The sequence below is a fragment of the Lissotriton vulgaris genome, unplaced genomic scaffold, assembly GCF_964263255.1.
Source record: "Lissotriton vulgaris unplaced genomic scaffold, aLisVul1.2 SCAFFOLD_1892, whole genome shotgun sequence".
NCBI lineage: Eukaryota > Metazoa > Chordata > Amphibia > Caudata > Salamandridae > Lissotriton > Lissotriton vulgaris.
The window spans coordinates 21,917-45,074 of record NW_028246524.1 but is presented as its reverse complement, the minus strand read 5'-3'; the positions used below and the strand labels follow the sequence as shown (position 1 = coordinate 45,074).

At 40.5% G+C, this 23,158-nt stretch overlaps 1 protein-coding gene across 1 annotated transcript in view; it reads left to right on the top strand.

Annotated features, from left to right (window-relative positions):
- LOC147665932 (uncharacterized) overlaps nucleotides 1–13,301 on the top strand; it is a 233,559-nt gene extending 220,258 nt beyond the window's left edge. The window contains exon 4 of the mRNA XM_086949402.1: nucleotides 13,073–13,301. Coding sequence (XP_086805528.1) covers nucleotides 13,073–13,254 — 182 coding nt within the window. The 3' untranslated portion in view covers nucleotides 13,255–13,301. The remainder of the gene's footprint in view (nucleotides 1–13,072) is intronic.
- Nucleotides 13,302–23,158: the final 9,857 nt, after the last annotated feature.

Genomic DNA, 23,158 nt, shown 5'->3' with positions numbered 1-23,158 from the left:
GCACGTTGGCTGCCCTCTAGTGTTTGCTAAAGGGAAACAGAACCACCAACACCTTGAACCCCGCTCGTGGACCCCACCTGAAGTGAGTCCTGCCTGATAAGTGGTGCCCATCCCATCCTGGGTCCTTGTAAGTGGTGCTAAAGGGCCCCAAATAGCCAAAATCTGAAACTTGGCACTGGGAAAAGTTTCCAACACAAAGTGGCTTGAGAAGCGACATGAGCCTGGGACCTATCTGCTCACTGATTCAACCAAGGTGCCTTACTTCGTGGTAGCTTCTGCAATGTTGTTCTCTGCAGCTATAGTGTCTCTTAAGCGGTGTCTTTTGGAAGGGGTATCGAGCCTCATGGAGCCCACTTTGGCTACAGATTGCAGCTTCGTCTCCCTGGAGATTTTCAACTTTCAAAAAGTGAAAAAGTCCAAACGTAAAAATCTTCAAATTGACTTCATCCAGCGGCTCCCCGATGATGATGCCTCCTCTCCAGACACCTCCAGCTGCCTTGCTGAACTTTACCTTCTCAAGATTTTTATAAAAAATGTCTTTTGAGTTTGAAGGTAAGTCAAGACCAGACCATTCCACCTCGTGTTGTAGAACTATGCTTCATTGCGATTGGCCTTAATTTTTTACTTTGACCTGGTCTCACTCAACCAGATACTAGCGGTTCGCGCTTTGGTCTTATCTGCGCTATTTTTCACGAAATATTATTAAATATCCATACCTTTGGTTCTGCTGATTGGAAATCATTTGTTTTGGTGTCATTTTATTTATTTAAGTTTGCCTTGTTTTTTTAAAATTGGTGTGGTATTTTTTATTGAGTTGTGTTTTCACTTTATTACTGTTTGAGTGCTGCAAAAATACTTCATACGTTGCCTCTTATTTAAGCCTGACTACTTTTGTGCCTAGTTATCAGAGGGTTAAACAAAGGTTAATTTCATGACTTTTGTGGTTCACTCTGACAGGGTTTGTGGTTGGTGTTATGGAAGGAATGAAATATGAAAATATGGCGCAAAAGCAGACAACAGCAGAGAGTGTCACACAGCTATACATGGTAAAAGAGCAGTGCAGGTCAAAAACTCATGCTGATGAAAAAGAGGTGAAGAGTTTACTTGAGAACAGAAGGAAAACCTGTGTTTGACAATCTTGAACAAATGTTAGGCCTTAGCACACAGGCACACTGGATGTGTTTTAAATTAATTGATACATGGTTAGACAATGGGAGCGGGAGATTCAATTAGCCAAGAACACATGGATTCTGATAAAAGGTCTTAGGAACACAATGATAGAGCACACACATAAATAACTATGCATTCAACTCACCCAAATACACATGCATTCAAAAGTAGAAGAATTCTTAGTTTGTTAAGCATCATTAGAACTGCAATAAAGGATGAGTAGAGAATTAGTTTAAAGTCTAGGGTCACAGATGAACTCATGTTTTTTCCATAACTAATGTGTACCAATATGTAACTGCCTAGTAATTCACTGTTTTAACTTGTTAACAATCTTTGTTTAACTGTGTTTAAAAATAGCTGCCTGTGAAGCAGCAAATTGAGACCGGCTGTTTACGTGTGTGAAGATGGTCGCTCTCCCTGCCAGTACAGTAAAGAGCTGTTTTTACATTGCCAAGAAGAGTCTGTAATTTCTTTATTTTTATGTTACCCTGCAACCGTTGGTGAGCCAGCCTAGGGGTCCCTTTTGCCCTCAACTGGTTGTTGGTCCAGGAGCACTACTTGCCCCTTCTGCATAGATCATTGCACATCTTTCATGAGGTGAGCAGACACCGTAATCTTTAAAGTTCTGCCTATTCATGGAGGATGGGTATGATCCTGGGATTGCCGTCTTTAAGGTGAGGAGAATGCGGAATAAGTTCTATGTTTTTCTATATATTGTATGACATGTCTCTTTTAGCATTGATAAACACAGATGTAGATATACGGATGCAAGAGAGATATGGGTATTGCATGCAAGATTGTGTACGTATGTTGTACAATATTAAGTTGAAGGTGCTACATAGTCTGTTAACATGCTTATCCAGTATAAAGTTGGAAGTGGTCCATGTTGCTGATTTTAAGTTGAGTTGCAAAAAAGTGTTCTAATATTTGACATAGAAGACAGATAAAAAAAAGGCTGATGTCAGTAATCTTTGCCTCCAGGTACGATCTGAACACTTGAATAGTCCCCGGGACCTAAGGTCCGGATGCCATTCCATGGTCTATGAGACACATGGTTTCAGGGTTATCCTCTATAATGGGTAGAGAAGTGGCCAATGGTTGCTAACTGCATTTACTGTATAGAGTAGAACAATGGTAATTCACATTAGAAGTGACTGAAGTGCTTTTAAAATGTTGATGGTGAATGCATGCATGTGTGTGTGTGACTGGAAATGTAGCCACAGAGTGATGTCGTTATTGCCTAATGCTAATGTGATGCATTATGTTTAATATAGGATTTTTTTGACAGGCATTCTTGTTTATAAGGACTAGTGTGACATTTTCAAAGAAAATGCAATATTGACCAAACAGATGAAAAAGTAAAATTGTAATAATTGTCAGAAGTACAAGAAATTATGGAAACTTCACTAGCGCATATGCAAAACACTTTTCCAAATGATTAGAGAAAATTACAAAAGTATTGTCAGCATGGTTTAAAGCCACTCAGAAATATGCATATACTTGGCCAAAGGAAGGGACATTTGATGATAAAATATTAGAGCATATTTTTGCACATCTTAGAAGTAAATATGCAGGAGCCAAACTGCAGAAGGGAAAAGCCACCATAACTTTATGGCAGGTCTTTTGTGAGAAGTCTAAGGACTCCTCAAAGGTTGCTATCCCTAATACCATGTTCGCTGCCCCACCTCCATATGACCCTATGAGTGTTTCTCCATAGGAATCTGGTATATATCCACTGACACATCTATAAAAAGCCACAATGAGATAGGAGAACCCTGAATTTGAGACCCCTTCACAATCCTCAAAGGAACTCCCTAATGTCATCCCACAAATGTCAAAGCCAAGTCCTGGGAGTACTCCCAAACACCAAGTAGGGGTGGATGATCTTACTTTTCAGGTCAACTAAAAGCGCAGTTCACTCTGCATTTAGATTTAGTCTCTCTCCAGAAGGATAGATGTGAAGAGCAGAGTCCAGGAGACACTGATGATCTGTCACATGTTTCATCAGCCACATCACACCTATCACAGAAAAGAGACACACAGAAAGGGTAGTTAGTGAACAAATGTCTACCCAATAGCGACAAAATGCAGATGAAACTAGTTAGAGTGACTGAGTGGACAGGGCTGCTAGTATGGCGCCATGGCCAGTATCACAAGAAAGAGATAAGACTGAAGAAAATCTACCACCTTGGCAAAAGGAGAAAGGGAACATAGTAGTTTCACTAGGGAGTGTTCAGGAATGATTGTTGCAAAGTGATGGTAGGAAAAGATGCAAGCGAAATAAGGAGAGAGGATATTGTGATAATCTTTCAGGACAAGTTCATGGAAGTTTTGTGAGGATTTCAACTAAAATAGAATCCATACATAGGAGTGTAGATAATATGGGTACAATGCTTAGATTCCCACAGGCTAGGCACTCCATTTATGATATTAGCACTAAAGAAAGACCCCTTATCAATTTAGATTATGCAAAGGGTGCAACAGAATTGCCGGATCACACTAACACAAAAGAAGAAGAGCAGAATATGTTCTCTAAAGCTAGGAAATCCTGAGCAGCAGAGCTTGAGCTGTTGCGAATTCAGAGAAAACATGTCCAGCCAAAACACAGGATGGGATATTGTGAGGCTATGGGAAATTTTACACTACATGATAGTCCAATGCAGCAAATAAGTGTTCAATCAGTTTTACACAGCGCAAGTCTCAGCCCTAGTGACATAGTTGCTGAAGGAGAGAAACGTTGGCACAGTGTTTTGCCATATGTGGATAATTTGACAGAATGGGCTGATGAGTTAGCTCCACTGATAAGTCCATGGCCACAAGAAGGGTCCAGTCCTTTGATCCACGTGAAATGGAAGATGCTAACCATTGCATTCTATATGGTGAGAGAGGTCCAGACTATTATTATTCTTAGATGCAGAAATTAGATAAAACAATGATGGTGTGGATTTTTAAGCACAGTATTATTAGAGAAACTACAATATTAGTATGTGTTGTGTGTTTGGAACCCTAAATATTATTTGGTGTGTGTGTTAAGATATATCTATGTACATGCATGGTTTTCATGTGAAATGTAAAAACAGAAAATACACAATATCTTATTTACTACTGGACATAGATATAATTTTTTACATACCAAATGAAAATTATGTTAGCTATGTGTATTATCCCACATGTAAATCAGCCTAGATCAGGTGTCTCCAACCAGTCATTTGGGAGCTACCAGTATATATATATATATATATATATATATATATATATATATATATATATATATATATATATATATATATATATATATATATATATATATATATATATATATATATATATATATATATATATATATATATATATATATATATATATATATATATATATATATATATATATACTATGGTGACTGCATAGAAGGATATCTGTACATTTATATTGTTTGTATTGCCCAGACAGGTATACCGTGTGGGATGTATGTTAAAGGTATATATTATAATGCTATTTTGGCCGTCAAGTCTCAGGGCACTATGCCGCAAAAATTTCATTTGTGCGCACTCCCATTGTGTATTGCCTGTTCATGCCCTCGTAGATTTGTCTAGGCTAGCCATCAGGTTGTAATTTTCATGTGTGCTAGTAACTAGACACATTAGGCATGCGCGCCTCTTTTGGTTTCAATTTGCTTAAACTTTATTGTGAATGTAGGCCTGTACTGTACTGCTAACACCATTACCATTATGCCCAGGGCACTACGTGGCGGGTAACCAAGCAGTCACACAATATTTGTACTTCTTTATAGAGCATATTGGTTCAGGCGCAATTCCATTTGTACACCCAGGAATACTTTCCAAGGTGTATGAAGGCTCTAGACAGTGTGTTTTGTAATGCAACCACAAGGCATGACAATGTTATTAGGCTTTTTCATTGATGTCGTTGCAGCAATTGATTATGTATTGTGACTAACATGTACACTCATCAATGTCCGCCAACGTCGAATTACCACTGATTACAGTCCGTTTTCTGTTGCATTGGCTATGTATGCTCTCCTGTAGCGTGAGATTTTCGTGTGATCAAGTCAGTTTCAGTGACGAAACGCGTTACGATTAAACAACATTGGTTTATACCTCCTTTGTGCGAGCCCTTCTTTCAGAAGACTTTGTGTGCACTTTAATTTACCGGGAAACCCGCCTGGTGAGACTCGCCACCTGTCTACGGGCCAGTGACTCCAGGAATCTGGTAGTTTGTAGATATATATATCAATCACAGTATTCCGTCCTTCCACAGCATTCACGCTTAAGAAGGAGCTGGACCACTTGAATTGTGCCAACAAAAGAATATTTATTTGCCTGCTCGGCCCTGAAACGTTTCAGCTCTGGGTGAGCCTTGATCACATGACACGGTACAACAGATTTTTTTTACTTTTAAAGTGCAAGTGCTGATAATTGGTGCTTACATGCTAGTGCTCAACAATAGACATAGCGGACAGACTATCGGCCACAGTTGTGTTATTTCTGATGTAGAAACCCAGCTATTTGCAATTAAAATCATCGTATAAATACACAAAAAAATATAATGACATTTAAAATCGCAAATACATATCATATCTGTGTAAATTCATCAAATACAGCATCATACCATGACTGATTTCTTTGCGGCAGATATTACAATATGTAATAGTCCACTGTGGCTCATACTGAATATCTGAGTGTGTGTGATATTGGAAGTAAAAGTGATATACTTAATAAAGGAATAAAGTGACAGTGCATATAGTAGTTGATCAAATCTGCATGATAGTAGTGTATAGCAATAAAATCAAGAAAATAGGTCAGATGTCCATGATTTTAAACGATACAACTCAGAATTGATATCATAGAGGACCCCCGGTTGACAGGTAAGATAAAATCCTATGTAAATGGGTCTCCATCTCTATATATTGACAGGGCTAAATTGTGGTAAAATACCCAATGAACCACTAACATTAATACATTAGTTAAGTCAATTTGAGTCCATTGGTAGTTGGTTGCCTGCATAGTGCAAAAACGCATTCATATAAAAACATCCTATAAATACATAAATATTATGGTATAAATAGTACCATAACATTCATATATGGTCAATAAATATATAAATAGTATTCCTAAAACCACAAATCTAAAACCCTGATTGTACTAGTCCCATGTCATAGTCCTCCTCGCACTAAATGTACCGGTATATCAGCATGTGCCTTGGACATTATCCTATTGTATTTGTGTATAAGATGTTATGTGTGGAGTATTTAATTCATTTTGAAGAGAAAGCAGTCTCATATTTCACTCTAAGGTAGGTGAGGAACCTTAATGGCAGAAAAAGGCTGATCATGTTTATAAGCAGGTATACAAATCTTCTGAAACGTTAAGGCCATTAGGTTGTTTGGTATTCAGTTTTAAAATATACTGTGTCTCCAGTAGCCTCAACACACTCTCCCTGTCTCCCCCCCTTCTACTTGGGGGAATTGTATCTATTACATAAAATGTAAGATCCTTGTTGTTTGATGAGGGCTTATCCTTAAAATGTCGGGCTACTGGATATGTATTTTCTTGGTTACAGATTGCCCTAAGGTGCTGCAGAATTCGTTTGTTTGCTGCCAATTTAGTGCTCCCTACATAGATTAAATCGCAGGGGCAAGTCAAAATGTATACCACAGGATCTGTTTTGCAGGTTAACAATTTATTGATGGTCCTTTTCCTATCGCTGAACGGAGTCTTGTACTCTGTTTTGTTGGTGCCTTGTTGGCATGCTTTGCATGTCTTACAGCAATAGAAACCCTTTCTGTTTTTCAGCCAGCTCGCTGAGTCCATGTTTTCAGGGTCGGTATCCACCAACCGATCCCTCATGGATGGCCCTCAGCTATGTGTGTATATATATATATATTGAGCAGAACTCCAAATGAAGAGAATGGACCACAGATCTTTAGGAATGCCTTCAGTTTATTTAATCTTTTGCACAAACAGAAGGGGCAGCCATGATGCGTTTCGTCCCTAGCTTGGGACTTGATCACATGACGTCATACCACATTATATATATCACAGAGTTTGTGGATGCTCAGTTTGCCTTGAATAAAAAACTACATTTTGCCTTACTGAGGATTCGTTTGGTCGTCTGTTCTGGTTCGTTGGGCCAGGTTGCAGTTCTGGCTGTTTGTGTGCATATATATATATATATACTAAACCGTCTTCCCTGCTAACTCATTTGAAGATTCATTGTTTTTTGGCTTTACTTTGTTGTTCTGCGTGAGGCTCAGGAGGTCCAGACCTATCAGGTTCCGCCACTCATTGACGGAACAAGGACTGCTTTCTTTATATATATATATATATATATATATATATATATATATATATATATATATATATATATATATATATATATATATATATATATATATATATATATATATATATATATATATATATATATATATATATATATATATATATATATATATATATATATATATATATATATATATATATATATATATATATATATATATATATATATATATATATATATATATATATATATATATATATATATATATATATATATATATATATATATCCAAAGGGTACCTTTCCAATTTGAAGAAAGTAGGAGCCACACCAAGACAGATACGATTAATATATATATATATACATGTTGCACCAATTTTAGAAAACACGCAGCACTCTCCTAGTTTGGCAGTATAAACAGTGCATTCAGACTTTTAGCAGAGCCATTCCTCCTCCTTCAGGAGATAATTGTGGAATAAAGAAAATCTTACTTTGAAGTATCCACAGAGTCAGCGCCTTCTTTTTGATGCAAAATGGTTGGACTGGTGTTCGATATATATATATGTATAAAAATTAAAAAGAAATTCATGTGGTAATGCGACACATTGCCGATGTACCTATGGTAGTCGTTTGACAAATTTTGTATATCAATCTCCCTTCCTTCCTTTTTGTATATGAATGCCTAATTAATTAATATAAAGTACCAATGCAAGTGAACTTAGACATACAATTAAAAATAAATATTATGTAAATCAATCATCGAGACTGTTAATATAAAGTACCAATGTAAATGACACCTAGATATGTAATTGAAAATAAATATCATGTAAATCAATCATGATCGAGACTGTTTGTGTCTAAAGTATTTTCTTATGTTCATACATTTACATAACAAGCCCTCTTTCTTAAGGTGATGGGGCACAGTGCATTTGTCATCAGGCCGCGACAAAGCCCCTGAGGGGGTGAAAGGCTTAGCCGAATAAACTCTGGGAATTGGAGTAGTGGTGTGGGAGTCTTTTTGGAAATTCCTGATGCATGGACTCCTCTCTATGTAGATATGGAAATATTTTTTTTCACTAAAAACAACATAGGTTACAGAGACGGTATAGTTAGGGTCACATTTCACCCATACAAAACCAGAGAAAATCAGCAGTTAAAGTTAGTTGAGCTAACTATAACTTATGCACTCGCAATGTACTTCTTATAACCTGACATATTACATCACTCATGGCATGGTCAGTGACATCACTCAGAACCTCACTGATGACTTCTCAAATGACATCAATGATTTAATTTGATTTAATTTGCGTGTTTATATAGCGCTAGAATCACTCCCTGGGGAGTATCTCCGCGCTTCGACCGCTGCGAAACCCTTCCTGGCTTCCCTGAGAGATGGTCCCTTAATGGGTATCTCCAGGGTGAGACCAGGCATCCCCGGCGGTCTGGTGGGGCCGTTAGTGAAGATGAGGCAAGCTAATGCCCAGAGTTGCCGAGTGTGATCGCTGATCAGAGTGGGCACCGAGGCGAGAGAATTATCGAGTCCGCTGACCCTGGTCCAGAAACCTGCCGCGCCGGGAATCGAACCCTGGTCCCGGGCCGTCCTCTGCTCTCGGGTCTGCCGCCTCTAACCAGTGAGCCACACTACTTCACGATGATGACAGCATCCAGTTCTGAGTGGTTTCAACAAATAACTGATTGTTAAACATATATGCTTAAGTAAGTGCTTGTGGGAGTGCCTGCATGGGTGAGTGAGTTGGTGTGTAAGTAAGTGGTATATAGAAGAGTGAATGGGTATGTGAGAGACTATATGCAGTGGCTGTGTAGGTTTTTGTAACTATGAGCAAGTGGGTGTGTCAGTGGCTGTAAATGGCCAATGAGTGGGGGCACGAGTAGCCGAATTGGTGACTGAGAAGGTACATAAGGGTCTTTATGGGTCAGTAACTACTGTATGAGTAACTGTATGGGTGCATGAATTAGTGTGTAAGTGGCTCTATGGGCAAGGGAGTGGCTGTGTGAGTGGCTGTAAGGGAGAGTGAAGAGGTGTGTGACAAACTGTATGAATTAGTAAGTGAGTGTGAGAGAGGTTGTGTGGGAGAGTATGTGCTTGTCTCAGTGACAGTATCCTTGAGTGAGTACATGTGTTGGCATATCTATGTGAGTATCTGTATGCGTGACTAATTCAGTATGAGAATGGCCATCTATGTGTATGGTTGGGTGTGTAAGTGTCTGTATGAGAAGATGTGTGAGTAGCTGCATTGGGCACTGAGTAGGTGCATGAGTGGTTGTAAATTTGGGTTAGTGGTTGTATAAGTGGTTGTATGGGTGAGTTGATGTGTTAGTGGCTCTATGGATCAGTGAGTAGGTGTCTCACTGTTTGGATGGGTCTGCAAATGGGAATGTCAGTGGTTGTATGGCTGAATGAGATGTATGGGGTGAAACTGGGTATATGACCAAAACTGGATGATGTCATCAGTGATGTAATTTAAGAGGTAATTAGTGATGTAATTTAAATGATTAACTATAACTGCTGAATTTCTATGGTTTTGTGCGAGTGCAATGTTAGTCTAACTTTAATTTGCCTGTAACCTTTGTTTTTCTCAGTGAATTTCTCTAAGTTTTTTTTAAATTCTGCTTCCTAACTATAACATCCCTGTAACCTTTATTTTTTCCAGTGAATTTCTAAAGTTGTTTTATTCTGTTTCCAAACTAATATATAAAGGGGCGGGCCTCCCACAAGCTCAGTCTCAGCAATCCCACTGGGTAACAGGAGGGGTTGTTTGCCCCCAAGGATCCTCAGCAGCCAAGGTGACTTCACACCCCAATCAGTAGTGTGCCAGGAGGTATGTTTGCAGAGTGGTGGAGAATGGTGGCAGGGCCTCGGCAGACCTCTCAGCAATCCCATTGTGTGGGACTTGCTGAAGGTAACAGGAGAGAGTCCTGGCCCCCAGGAATAAAGCCCTCAGCATTCAAGAGGGCTTTATTCCCCAACCATGAGTGCACCAGAAGGCATGTTTGCAGAGTGGTGGAGAAAGGGGGCGGGCCTCCGATGACCTCTCAGCAATCTTATTATGTGGGACTTACTGGAGGAACCATAAGGAGTAGTTGGCCCTCAGAGACCCTCAGGAGTGAAGGGGACTTTATCTCCCAAACAGCAGTGCACCAGGAGACGCCTTTGCAGAGTGGTGGTGAAAGGGGGTGGGCCTTCAGCGATATACCGGGGCCAGGTTTTTTTTTAAATTAAAAATTAGTGCCATGTGACCCCCCTTCCCTCCGTAAATCTCTGCCCTGGGGACCCCATACCCTGGGGCCCAGCCTTTTTGGAATGGGGGAGGGGTGTGTGTGTAATCTGCATGATTAGCTGTTAAGCAGAAATGACCAGTTACATCTCATACACTTAGGGGTCATCCCTGAAATGTCAGATACCCACAAATTGAGCTTATGCTAGAGAAGAATTTACAGTTAACAAAAAAAGTATATATTGTAAGAGACCTGGCATTTTAGCGAGTTTACCCCCAGACTTTATGGCCTCCTGTTTTTGACCCATTTTTCATTGGTTATCAGTGCTAAAGTGCATGTACTCTCCATGTAAATTGTTTTATGATTTGTTTTCCATGATTGGTATGTTTGATTTACTATTAAGTCCATATTACTGTTCACTGCTTGTGCCCAGGGCCTTTAAATCAAATACTACTAATGGGCTGTACCGCTAGTTGTGCTACCCATACAAGTAGTCTTTCAAAGATGTCTCAGACCTCCCACTGCAGTGTCTGCGTGCAGTTTTACTGCTATACCCACCTAGCAAGTTCACCCATTTGCCAGGTACCAACCTTCTCTTTTCTTACATGTAAGTCATCCCTAAGATAGGCACAAGGTAGCCCTGTGGGCAGGGTGCAGTGTAAGTGAAAGGTAGGACATGTTGTAGTGTGTTTTACATGTCCTGATAGTAAAATGCGGTGTATTTCGGTTTTCAATATTGAGAGGCTATCTTTCCTATAGGTGGTCATTGGAGCAGCCTTACAGAATTCTACAAGTATGTATGTATGTATGTATGTATGTATGTATGTATGTGTGTTCTTATATAGCGCTCAACTTACCCTAGGGCATCTCGGCGCTTGCATTGGGAACCCGTCCTGGCTTTTCCCTGTGAGATAACCTGTACTGGGCATCCCCAAGGTGAAAGCCAGGCATCCCGCCGCGGGGGGGGGGGGCCGTTGTGGAGATTAAGCAAGCTTAATGCCCAGAGTTGCATAGTGTGAACCCGTGATTAGAGTGGGCACCGAAGCGAGAATTATCGAGTCCGTGGACAATTGGGATCAAGACCCTGCCGCGTCGGGAATTGAACCCTGGTCCCGGGTCTGACCTCTGCTTCAGGGTATGCCTCCTCTAACCAGCGAGCCACACTTCTCCTCTGTGTAACTTTCAAAAGGGAAAAGACAGAAAAATAGAGTTTAGATTCTCTCAGCACAGAATTTAATAACACATCTTTAAGGAAAGGTGAGTTTTAAATTGTGCGTCTGAAAATGCCCCTGCCAGAAAGTGGGCATTTTCTTACTTAGCCATTCTGTGTGCACCTGCATGTTTGTGTATTCACTGTCTGGTTTTGGAGTGACAGGAGATGGGGATGTGAATTCACACTAGACAGTCACAAGGCGGATTGAGGTGTGTCCTGCCTTTCCTGGGTGACTGATAGCCAGGCTGAGTAGACCTTTCTGCATTCAAAGTAGTGAGAGGATTTTTCACTAGCAACTGAATAGGCTGTGTCTGCTCTGCACAATGCTGTCTCCATCTCCTGTAGTGAAGCTGGACTACAGAGGACATAATTGGCTTCTACTGAGCAAGAGGGAATTAGTGCCTAAAATTTCAATGTGAAAAGTGGTATAAATATGGGGGCCCTGAACCCTAAACTTAAAAACTCATTTGGACTAAGGAGCCTGCCAAGACAAAAAGTTGGAGAAGCTGTGAGGAGGAACTACCACTTGGTAGTGTGCTTTGCTGTGTTGGCCTGCAGTGGTTGCTTTTGTCTTGGACAGTGAAAGGATTGGACATGACTTTCTGCAACTTATTTTCACGAGTTCCTCCTAGGGCTTGAGGTAGAGCTTGCCCCCTGTTCATATAGTCTCAAAAATAGCAAAGGCTTCAAGTTCATCTACTACCAGTACTGGGAATAGTGTGTTTTGTGCTGCAACAGAAGAAAAAGCAACCCGACACCATCAATGATGCCACTGCTGGCTCTGTGACCTCTTGGTACTGCAGAGAGCACTGCCCACTTTGCACACCAACCCTGGTCTCATTGACGCTGCCTACCAGTGTCACTGAGCTGCTGCTTGTACCTTGACCTGAGGGCACTGCACTTCACACTGCCTGGCTTCATATCGCCACCCTGGTATTCCCAGCGCCACCTCTCCATGCCAACATCAAAGCTGCTGCCTGCACCATGGTGTGGGGGCACCACTCATAAGTTACTTGATGCACCCCTCTGTCTCACACAGCAGACTTGTCCCATCAACACCATTGACTCCTGATTGTTCACAGATGACAGTGTTTCAACTATGACGAGGCCCCTGCCAGCACTTTGATAAGTACTTCTTCGCTTCTCTCCGCAGCCCTGGTCGACACCAAGCCGCTGCCTGCACCACGATCTGAAGCCACCGCATGCAACACCACTCTACTTTGCACCGCAGCCCCAATGCCTGCTGATGCCGGTGCTCCTGACTTCAACTCACAGAGTTCAATCTGTAGAGTGTGTGACTTCAAGGGCCCGACGACTTCTACACCAACCTCTTAGACTGACGCCTTCTAACACAGCCTTTTCGGAGCTAATCGCAAAGACCATGACGCCCTGCATTTCCAAGGTACTGTTTGTGGGTCTTCCTGACACTGTAGCTCACCTGTGACGCCTCAGTAGGGCTGAACTGTTTGATTAGTTTGCTCACAATGCCCTGATAGCCCCGGACGGAGCTATCTACTTCAACAAACTGTATTTTAGTCTATTTTTGCAATATTTGTATTTGAATTACTGTATGTTGGATTGTGATCGTTTGGTCTTGTTTTTACACAGATACATATTACCTATTTTTCTAAAATTGCTGAAGTGTTATTTTGTAGTGCTTCCACTGTATTACTGTGTGTTATGTGCAAATGTGCTACACTTTGCCTCTGAGATAAGCCTGACTGCTCATGCCAAGCTACCAAGGGGGTGAAAAGGGTTTATTTTAGAAGTGTAATCCCCTTTCCCTGACTAGAAGGAAGGGTTCCTACTCGGATAGGGTTCATACCCCTGCCAAATACAGAACTCCATTTCTAACACATATTGTGAAATAATTTTAGATACAAAACAAGAAGAGTAATGCTTTCAGGTGGACTTTACTGCTGCAGGTACTTTTCTTGCCTTAAAAGGTTGGCTAACTGCTGCTTGTGTCACCTTCTGGTTTGCAGGGCCTACAGTTCTTATTCTCCGTTGATGAAATCACCCGCAGTGCTCTACTGGCCCTCTGTCTAGGTATGCACCATGCAGAGGACTGTAAGCAAGCGAAAATCCCTAGACCCTGACAACATTTGGAATCAGATGTGGCAGAGATGGCACCAAACCTCCCCAACTCACAACAGAAAAAATAGACAGGCAAAATTGCGTACATCTAATACAACTTAGCTTTTACCCAGGCTTGGCTGTCACCATGCTCACAACAACACTTCTGACCATGGCAGGCTACACATTAATATCCTACAGTACAAGTACCTAAAGGACGGAACTCCTAGTATACCTCCAGCTTGGCCCTGATACACCATGTAGTCATCTATTACAGTACCCGGCAGCACCTGTCACTAAGCAATACACAGAGACACAAGCATCTTCATATCCAACTATCTCCATCTTCCTGGCAGGGATCTAGTCTTTCACCTAAAAGACGCATTGTCATTAACCCGTTGCGTGCTCGTGACGGAACCGTTCCGTCACGAGCCTCGGGTGGGTTGTGCTGGTGACGGAACGGTTCCGTCATGGCCCGCTTGCCGCACCTGCATGGCGCTGATTTCGCGCCTGCGCGGCGCGTTTTATTAAGTGGCCGGTGCCGTGACGGAACCTGCAATATTAACCAAGAATCACATAGAAATTCTCGTGGCTGCCAAAAAAGCACTACAAAGTCAGAGCTGTGGATGAATGTGCTCTACACAAATGTGAATAAAGCAACCATCTTCATCTTTCTAAAGAATACAACATTTTTGCTCCAGTGTCAGACAATTAGACATTTTCTTTGCTACAATACTTTTCTATATATTTATATTGCCTGACTCAAAGCAAACTACTCTAAACTTGGTGAAAGCTAGTTGCTTTTTAATGGATGGGTGCTCATCCGTTAGAATTCCATTCCAGATCCAAAGAGAAGCCAAAACAAGCAATGTTCAGACTCTAAATATTGGTTCCTCAACAGGGCATGGAGCATAATTGTATCACACTACAGGGAATATTTTCACAGGAGACCAAGACAACATGTAGGCCCTGGAAGCGGAACTTAAACAAGTGATCAATCAAATATTCTCGTCAGGTAAACAGACTTCCTACAACCAGAAAAATATACCCTTTCTATGAACCAAAGTCCAAGCTCCACCTTCAAAATATCTAGATATTCTATTTTTGTATTAAATGTATTCTTGAGAGATGATTTTGATCCCGTTTGGGGAGGGGCTATGACTCACAAGAGGCTAAAGCTTTGAGTGGGACGCGATTCCCCACCTCTCCCTCAGCAAAGGTAATATGTGGTTTATGATGTATGTGTTTCAACTAAAGGTATTTGGTTTACCAAAATGTATTTAACAAAAAACTAGGTTGCGAGGGGTTACATTTGTGCAGCAAGCCAAAACCACACCTAAGACGCCTTGTAGCTATTAGGTGAGATTTTTCCATATATAAAGGAATGTGAGATGCAATATGTGACACAGTAAACAGTGTTTTTTTCCAATGCCAGTTTTGCTCTACTTTAGAGTCTGACTCTTGAACTTGAGTAATACATGTGCGAATAAGTGTTCACTAGAGGAGTTGCTCTAAAAACGATTTTTTTACCACATACATTTCCACTGTTATGGCATAACCAGTATGTATGCAGACGTGCAGAGTGTAATATGCTATTGAGTAACATCACTGAGTGTGGGTGGGTCATGCCTTACAAGAAGTGAAGCCTCAAGTGAGTTAAGATGCCTTTCCTTCAGCAAAGTCAATAAATAGCATATAACATTCTGTGCATCTGCATGTATGGGTTATACCGTGGCATTTAAAAAAAAGGTTTTGTTTAAAAAAACATATTTAACTAAAACTAAGATTCAACTGGTTAATTCTGGGCAGTTAAGTGAAGTCACATTGAAGAAGCCTTATGTCGTTTAAAATTGTTTCCATGTGTTAAGTAATTGTAATATGCAGTCTGTGAAGCGGTAAATAGTGTTTCCTTATGTCAAGTTAGCTCAGCTGTGGTAATAGACTTCAATGCACTGTAGTAATAAGTGCTTATGTGCATTTATTACTACATTTGCACTGAATAACGTGTCATTAGGCCACATTAATTGTCAATTCCAGAACATAAATATATTTTGCAGTGAAAATTAATGTGACCAAATAACATATTATAGGGTACCTCTATTGTAACTTAGTAAAGATGGCCGTCTTCCTATAATCACACCTAGTTACTCTTAACAAAGTGCATTGTCTTCGTTCGCTGTAAGTCACCATGACAATTTCTCTCACAGTGATGCTTAGCCTTATACTACTGATTCTTTACTACCCCATCTCCTAATTCTGAATATGTCTTTCCAACCCTGTTTTCTGGATGACCTTAATCTTTCCAAAGGTAAAGGCCTAAAAGCTCCAGACTATACAGACAGTTCTGACAGTGAAGTCATGAACTATTCAAATAGTTCAGGATCTGCCATGGGACAAAAGGGACATGTTAGCAGATAGCAACGACTATCAGCAAATCATAACACAATGCGTGTAATTCATTCTGTTCCTACTAACCCACTAAGATTGGCATAAAATACAATTAGAATTGCTATAATTTTATGCCATGGTGCTGCCATCGTATGCCATGGTATCACTAATGTGATAATAATATTTCAATATTTCAATTTTTTGCGAGCTGCATCAAGGTTCATTAGGGTTCAAGTTAAATATTTTACAGCATGATGCTCAATGTGACAGTTTAGCGATGGGGATTCTCAAAGATGCTGGCATCCTGCCTAATGTGTGAACCCATCAGTGCTAAGTTGCATGTCTCATGAATATTAATGAGGCCTTTGCAATTTGCGGACCCATTGGAAACGGCTAGAACTCCCAGGGATGGTGGCCTGCTGGGTTCAGCAGACGACCATGTCTGGGACTGCTTTAAAAAAAGTTTTTTTTGTTTTTTTAAATGCAGCCCATTTTCATTAAAGGAAAACAGGATGCATTTGAAACAGAAAAATGAAACTTTTCAGTTTCATTGTTTAAGGCAAGTAATGGTCCCCAGCGACCACTGCCCGCTCATAAAAAATATTCACGCACCCATTCACAAAGCGGAAGGGGTTTCCTAGGGACCCCTTTCCGTTTGCAAGAGGTTTGCCCCCTACTTTAAGAAGGTGGTAAACACAGAGTGTTTTGCAGCCACAAATGCGGTCGCACAACAACAGTGTATGGCATGGTGACTCGCTATTAGGAAGGGACACCCCTTCCTAATAGCGAGATTTGCAAATGTTATTTTGCAAGTCAGTGACTCGCAAAATAGCATTTATACATGCATGGAATTTTTTTTGTGGTCTCAAACGGGCCGATCTCTCATTTGTGCCCACAAAAAAGGGTTGTACATCTGGCCTTGGGTGTGGGAGAAATTCAGGAGGTTTCCCCCACAGAAGTGTCAGGAATTTCCTGCCTCCTTGCCCTGGTCCCACGATGTCTGGAGTCACAAAAGGGCTAGTGTGAAGTTATTTGTTTGTGCTAAGGCAGCTCCTTTGAAGTGCAAGTGTGATAGGTGACAACTCTTTTCCTCCAATCAAATCAGGTTGGCCCACCCATCCAGCGCCTAATCTTCTTTTTATGATACTTTCTGGGACCAATACACAAAGGCCAATTGCTAACTATGCCTAGTCATATGACCCTGGAACAGGCTGCTTAGGACAAGAAAACGTCAACTTTCTAAAAGTGTCATTTTCAGACTTGTGACTTAAAATCCAACTACCATTAAAGAGGATTTTAAAGTACAATTCCTGAAACATTAAACATGGTATTCCTACTTGCTGCCAAAAAAGGTATCACATAATAAATGTAATAAGGTAACCCAATAGTAGGCCTCACAGAAGTGAAAAATGAATTTGATTTTTTCACTAACAGGTCATGTACAACTTAAAGGAACATGTACAACTTTTTAAATGCACTGCACCACTTTACTATGGACTAAGAATTACATTAAATATTGCAATCAGGTGTTACCCAATTTTACTATATTTTAGAGAGTAAGCACAAGCACTTTAGCACTAGTTAGCAGTGGTAAAGTGCACATAGTCCTAAGGCCAACCAAAACAAATTCAGAAAACAGGAGGGGTGGAGGCAAAAGGTTTGGGGGAGTACCAACAAAGGGTGTCATGTCTAACAGAGTGGGTAGGAAATGCCAGAGATTTCCATAGCCTCAATGTGCATAATTTGGTGACTGCAAGTGCTGTTGCACACCAGCATTTGAGTGGACCAGAATTCCCAAGGTAATGGACACATCATACAACAAATCCAGTGAAGCAATGGCATGATGTGGGAGACCGAAAAATGCATGCGTGAGCTCCCATATTTGAGTCCAATAATATTAGTGCAGGACCACAAAATATGAATGATACAACTGTCTATGCTTGACCTCATTTCCAGGAGTTTGAGCGTGGACTTATGTGGGGTAGCTGCTGCTTTCACAGGGACCAGCGCCATTCATGCAGTATCTTAAAATAGCTATTTTTATTCTTACATCAAACAAACCTTTGTCATGAAACATTAAGATGTCAGCAATTTGTTGTTGTCTAATTCTACTGCAAGAGTTGGTAAAAAATGTAAATTAATGTACTGTTGAGAAGCCATTTGCTTTATTTGTCCCCAACCTTTACATTTTTTCCTGATGAAAAAAATGGGAAGGGAGTAAGGAGGTGTTCCCAGTCTAGATCTCACACAATGCGGCAGTTGATTGCACTTCCACTCCTGAGAGGATGTAAACCCATTACGCGCTCCAAATAGTATGCCAGCTGTTCTTTGCTCAGAGCTGAGGTCTTTACTGAGCCTCTACCATCGGAGAAAACACTACTCTAAATAAGGCAAGTAAAGCGACGGTTAGGCCGATGTGAAATCCACCAATTTTTGGCAGACGCTTTATTACCACTCAACCCTAAATAAGTTCCTGCACTACCTGTGGATAGTTCTGCAACTCTAGCCTATCGATATCCAGGGACAAAGGTACGAGTTCCATCACAATTGTAGAACTACATACTGAAATAATGCTCCTTACTCTACACTGAGAACTTTATGCTGAATGAGACCACACCTGGATGTAGTCTAAGAAGGAGCGCTACGAGCCCATTTGCTGGCTCTGGGGTGACATCAAATATTGACATGAAATAGTAACATCTACTAGCAGACAAAAAAATCTAAAAAAAATCCATCAGCTCCTTGGTTTTCTAAACATTTGATAAATGCTAATCTGTACCTAAGGCACTTGGTGTAGAAATGGCATAGTAAATACAATTAAATATGTCAAGATAATTACAAGAACACTTAAACTACCTACAAAAAAAATCACATAAGCTAAGATTATCTATTACTCCAAAAGGGTTGCTAAGCCCTTAACCCCAGAAAGAAACTTTCAAAATCAGGCATAGGCTATTGTCTATGGACAAAATCAGTCAACAAATGGTGGCTTTCCAAGGATGCTGCAATGTTCTGAATAGGTTCTTTACTGAACAGATAAGGTCATTCAAAGTGGCTATCACGGATATCCCTATAATTGAGATTGAGAAATTAGAGGAGTTGGAGGAAGAGCACATACAGTTAGTTACTCTTCTCCTTTAAATCAAGAATCCTTGCTACTCCTGCTGCCCACATTAAAATCAGGTTCCCCCAAGATTCTTGTCTACCTAGAACAGTGGGTCCGAAACCTTTTAGAACACCGACCCATGATTTAGAATAAGAAACATTTGTGAGCCACCCACCATTAATGGACATTTGGTGGGAGTTTTGGAATGAACCTAAAGCATTGTGTGGTACTGCATTGTCAATTACAGACAGCACATTTTCCATTGAAATGGCCACTAAATTTGCACAAACATATAGGTTTATTGATAAAACTATACAGCACACAAATGATAATGTGTGGACATCAGGTTTCTGTGAACATTTAACATTTGTGCATCACAAAGTAAATTGTCTTTATTGTTTTGGTCCTAATAAACTATCCAGTACACTTCAGAATTACAAACAAATGTGCTTTATTTTTGATTCCTAACTGTTTAATGTATATCGTTTATTTGCAGGTATTTACATTTCATTGTGTGTTGCAAAAACAACATCCCAGCCTTTACTTCAAACCCCCTGCACTCCAACAAGATTGTCACATAATTAACTTTAAAAACGCTTCTAACTTTTCAGTCAGAGTAAACAGAAATCTCCATGTAAAAATGAAAAAGCAGCCTGACATTGATCTTTGTTTTTGAAGCATCAGCAAATGAGACAAGAGAAAAACAGAATTTAAAGGCATCTTTATTTATTGCTCCGACTTTCCCAACCCAACAAACATTGACTGGCAAGCCACCAGTGGGTAATAACACAATGATAACACATAAAATTAATATATGAATTAAACACATAAATAGAATTAAAAAAACAATATATGTACAGCTATAATATTGCAAATGATATTAAATAACAATGATATTCTTAAAACAATATTTCTTACCTATAAAATCGAAAGTCTTGACAGCAATATTTTTGTCATCACAATATTTTTGTATCACAATATTTCTGCAACTCGTTATTTAATCTAGATATTTTGTCCAAATACCAAAATGAAGGCCAGGGCAAATGTAGACTGTGCTGGCAGGGAATAGAAGACATGGTCCAAGTGTTGTGCCTGTGTAAGGCCACCTTAGAGGACCACCAAACAATCCTATGCTGGAAATTCAGTGGAAGAGGAATAAGGTCCTGCAGAGAGGTCATTGTAGCTTGCTTCAATCCAAGTGATCCCCGGTTGAATTGCACAGTAGTAAAAGTTCTTCACATGGTAGAGAATGTTTTCATATGAAAATGTAAGCTAAAGCCAATAACAAAAGATGACATCAGACGTGGCGCAAATAAGTTATTAACAAAAATAAGAAATGTGTGTAGGAGGGTCTAGGGGATAGTATTTATAGACCAACTTAACTACACACCCCCAATCACAAACATATACGACTACGGGGAGAAAGTCTGTCTATTGGGGTGACAAAAAACCTCAAATGCTCAAAATGAACTGCTCACCAGGTTCAAATAGCTTGCCCAAAAACTGGCATAAGAAAAGTCTCCATCAGCCCACCCATTTGGCGGAGCTTCGTCATCTGGAAAACTACGAGAGGGGGGTCAGGTGTAGCCAATGCTGCTCCAAGGCTAACATGAGCGCTAACATGAGTGGATACTTGACCTCATACTCTCAGGAGATCTCAGCCACAGTAATTGTTCAAGATATGAGACAACTGATGGAGTGCAGTGCAAGTGATAAACGTGTGTGAGATAAAAATGACTAAAAGGACAAAAAATATGTTTATTAAGTATTGTCCCAATGCCATAAATAAAAACCGCCTGATATTGTGAAAAAAAATTACTATCTCCTGGCAAAGAGTGAGGTCGACATGTTTCAGCCGTGTGGCCAACTTGCCCGGCTTTCTTCAGGACTTTATGGATGTTAAGTGCTACTGCAGAAAAAAATAATTCGAGAAATGTGTTATACATCCAGCTTTTCACGTAAGGAGATAAATAGATCAGTGGTGTATTACCACCCTACCAGACATAAAACCAATGTATACGTAGGTAAGATCTATCTCTTCATTCCTAAAACAAAAAGAGTTTGTCAAAAGAAGGTCAAGCTAACAGTAGTGAACAGAAATACTTCTTAGCATAGAGGTAAAAAAGTCAATAAATCGATTACACAGTGTGATCAACTCTGCCCATTCATTACGTAATTTTGATAAGGCAATCATATTTTCAAAAACTAGTAAGTACCCACCCAGCTTTCTGTGGGAGTAAGCCTCACCTCACCCGGCAACTGCTCGGTGGTTGAGGCCCCGCTCTATTTGTAGGTAAAACAAGGGAACAAGTGGTAATGGCATCATCCATCTTATGTCCCTTTGCTATACTCAGAAATCAAATTTATAAAACCGAAAATCAAAAAAAAAACTAAGACCATAACATTCTACACCATGAAAGGAAGCAGGCTGGCCTTCGACATTTAAAGTTCTATGTTACAGTGTTTCAATTTCTTGATATGGTATTTGTCATTTATTCATTAGAGACCAATACTTGAGATTAAAATGAGAGATTATGTATAGAATATCAGTAAAAACTCTCTCGCTAATGTGCCCCTTGATTTTATACGGTACAAAAGGGGGTGGTAATGGACGAAGCATCTGAACCAATCAATCACTCACACCCAGTCAAAAGATCTGGGTTTAATCCATCACCGTTCTTTAGCCCACTCTGCCACCCCAGTTCAGACATGGCTATATGCAAATCAGTCTGATCCTGTGCCTCATGGGAACAGTCCAGCCCGAACTGCCAAGCCATGCCTTCCCTGGACCGGAAACAAGCTTCCGAGGACCGGTTTCTGGCATTCCAGCCGTCTTCAGCCCGGCTTGCTTGAATCCAGTGGCAAAGTGAGCAATATAGTGAGTATATATAGCCAGTAGGTATATATAGTTAGGACCTAGCTACCATAGGAAATCCGCAACATTCTATTGGGAATAACTTTGGCGCCGGTTAAGGAATTTGCGTGTAATTTTCCACAATTTAGGCCAGCTCCGCTCCGCTTCTTCCCTGGAAGTTTCCGGGGGATTCGTCATGCGGAGGCCGAGAAAAAAGGGGTGTCCCAAAACGTGTTTTCCCCATGTTAATTTCCATAGGACGAATAGACAAGGCTACAGTCCGAACAGCTGAATGGAATTACACCAAACTTTGCAAAATTGTAGGGACTGGTACGCAGAAGTGCCTTTTCTATATTTGGTGAAAATTGCTCCAGTGGTTTTTACGAAACTTAACTTCAAAACACATACATATCTATATGCGCGCTTCCAGCACTTACCGGTACGCGTACCAGGGAGCGCACCGGGCGCGCCACGGGAGTGCGCGAGATAACAGCTGATTGACTCTCGGGTGTCTGTCAACATTCTAAACAGTCCGGAGAGTCTGCCATCTTGTGTCTCGGTAGAATCGAGACACAAGAGGTGAAAAGAAAGGGGGAAATGATTAAAAGGGGGCAGGGTAGATACCTCCTGATCCCCTAGGTTTTCTGAGGGGGGCCTAGAAGAGTACTTAGAGGTAGGGTAGCTCTGAAAATGCCTTGCATGTTGTAACGCAAGTTGTTGTGGTATATGGATTCCATACCATAGTCTCTGAGGGAAGCAGAAACAGATTTATTCACATGTTTCCTTGCTTTCTCAATCTGTGGACAAAATTGGTT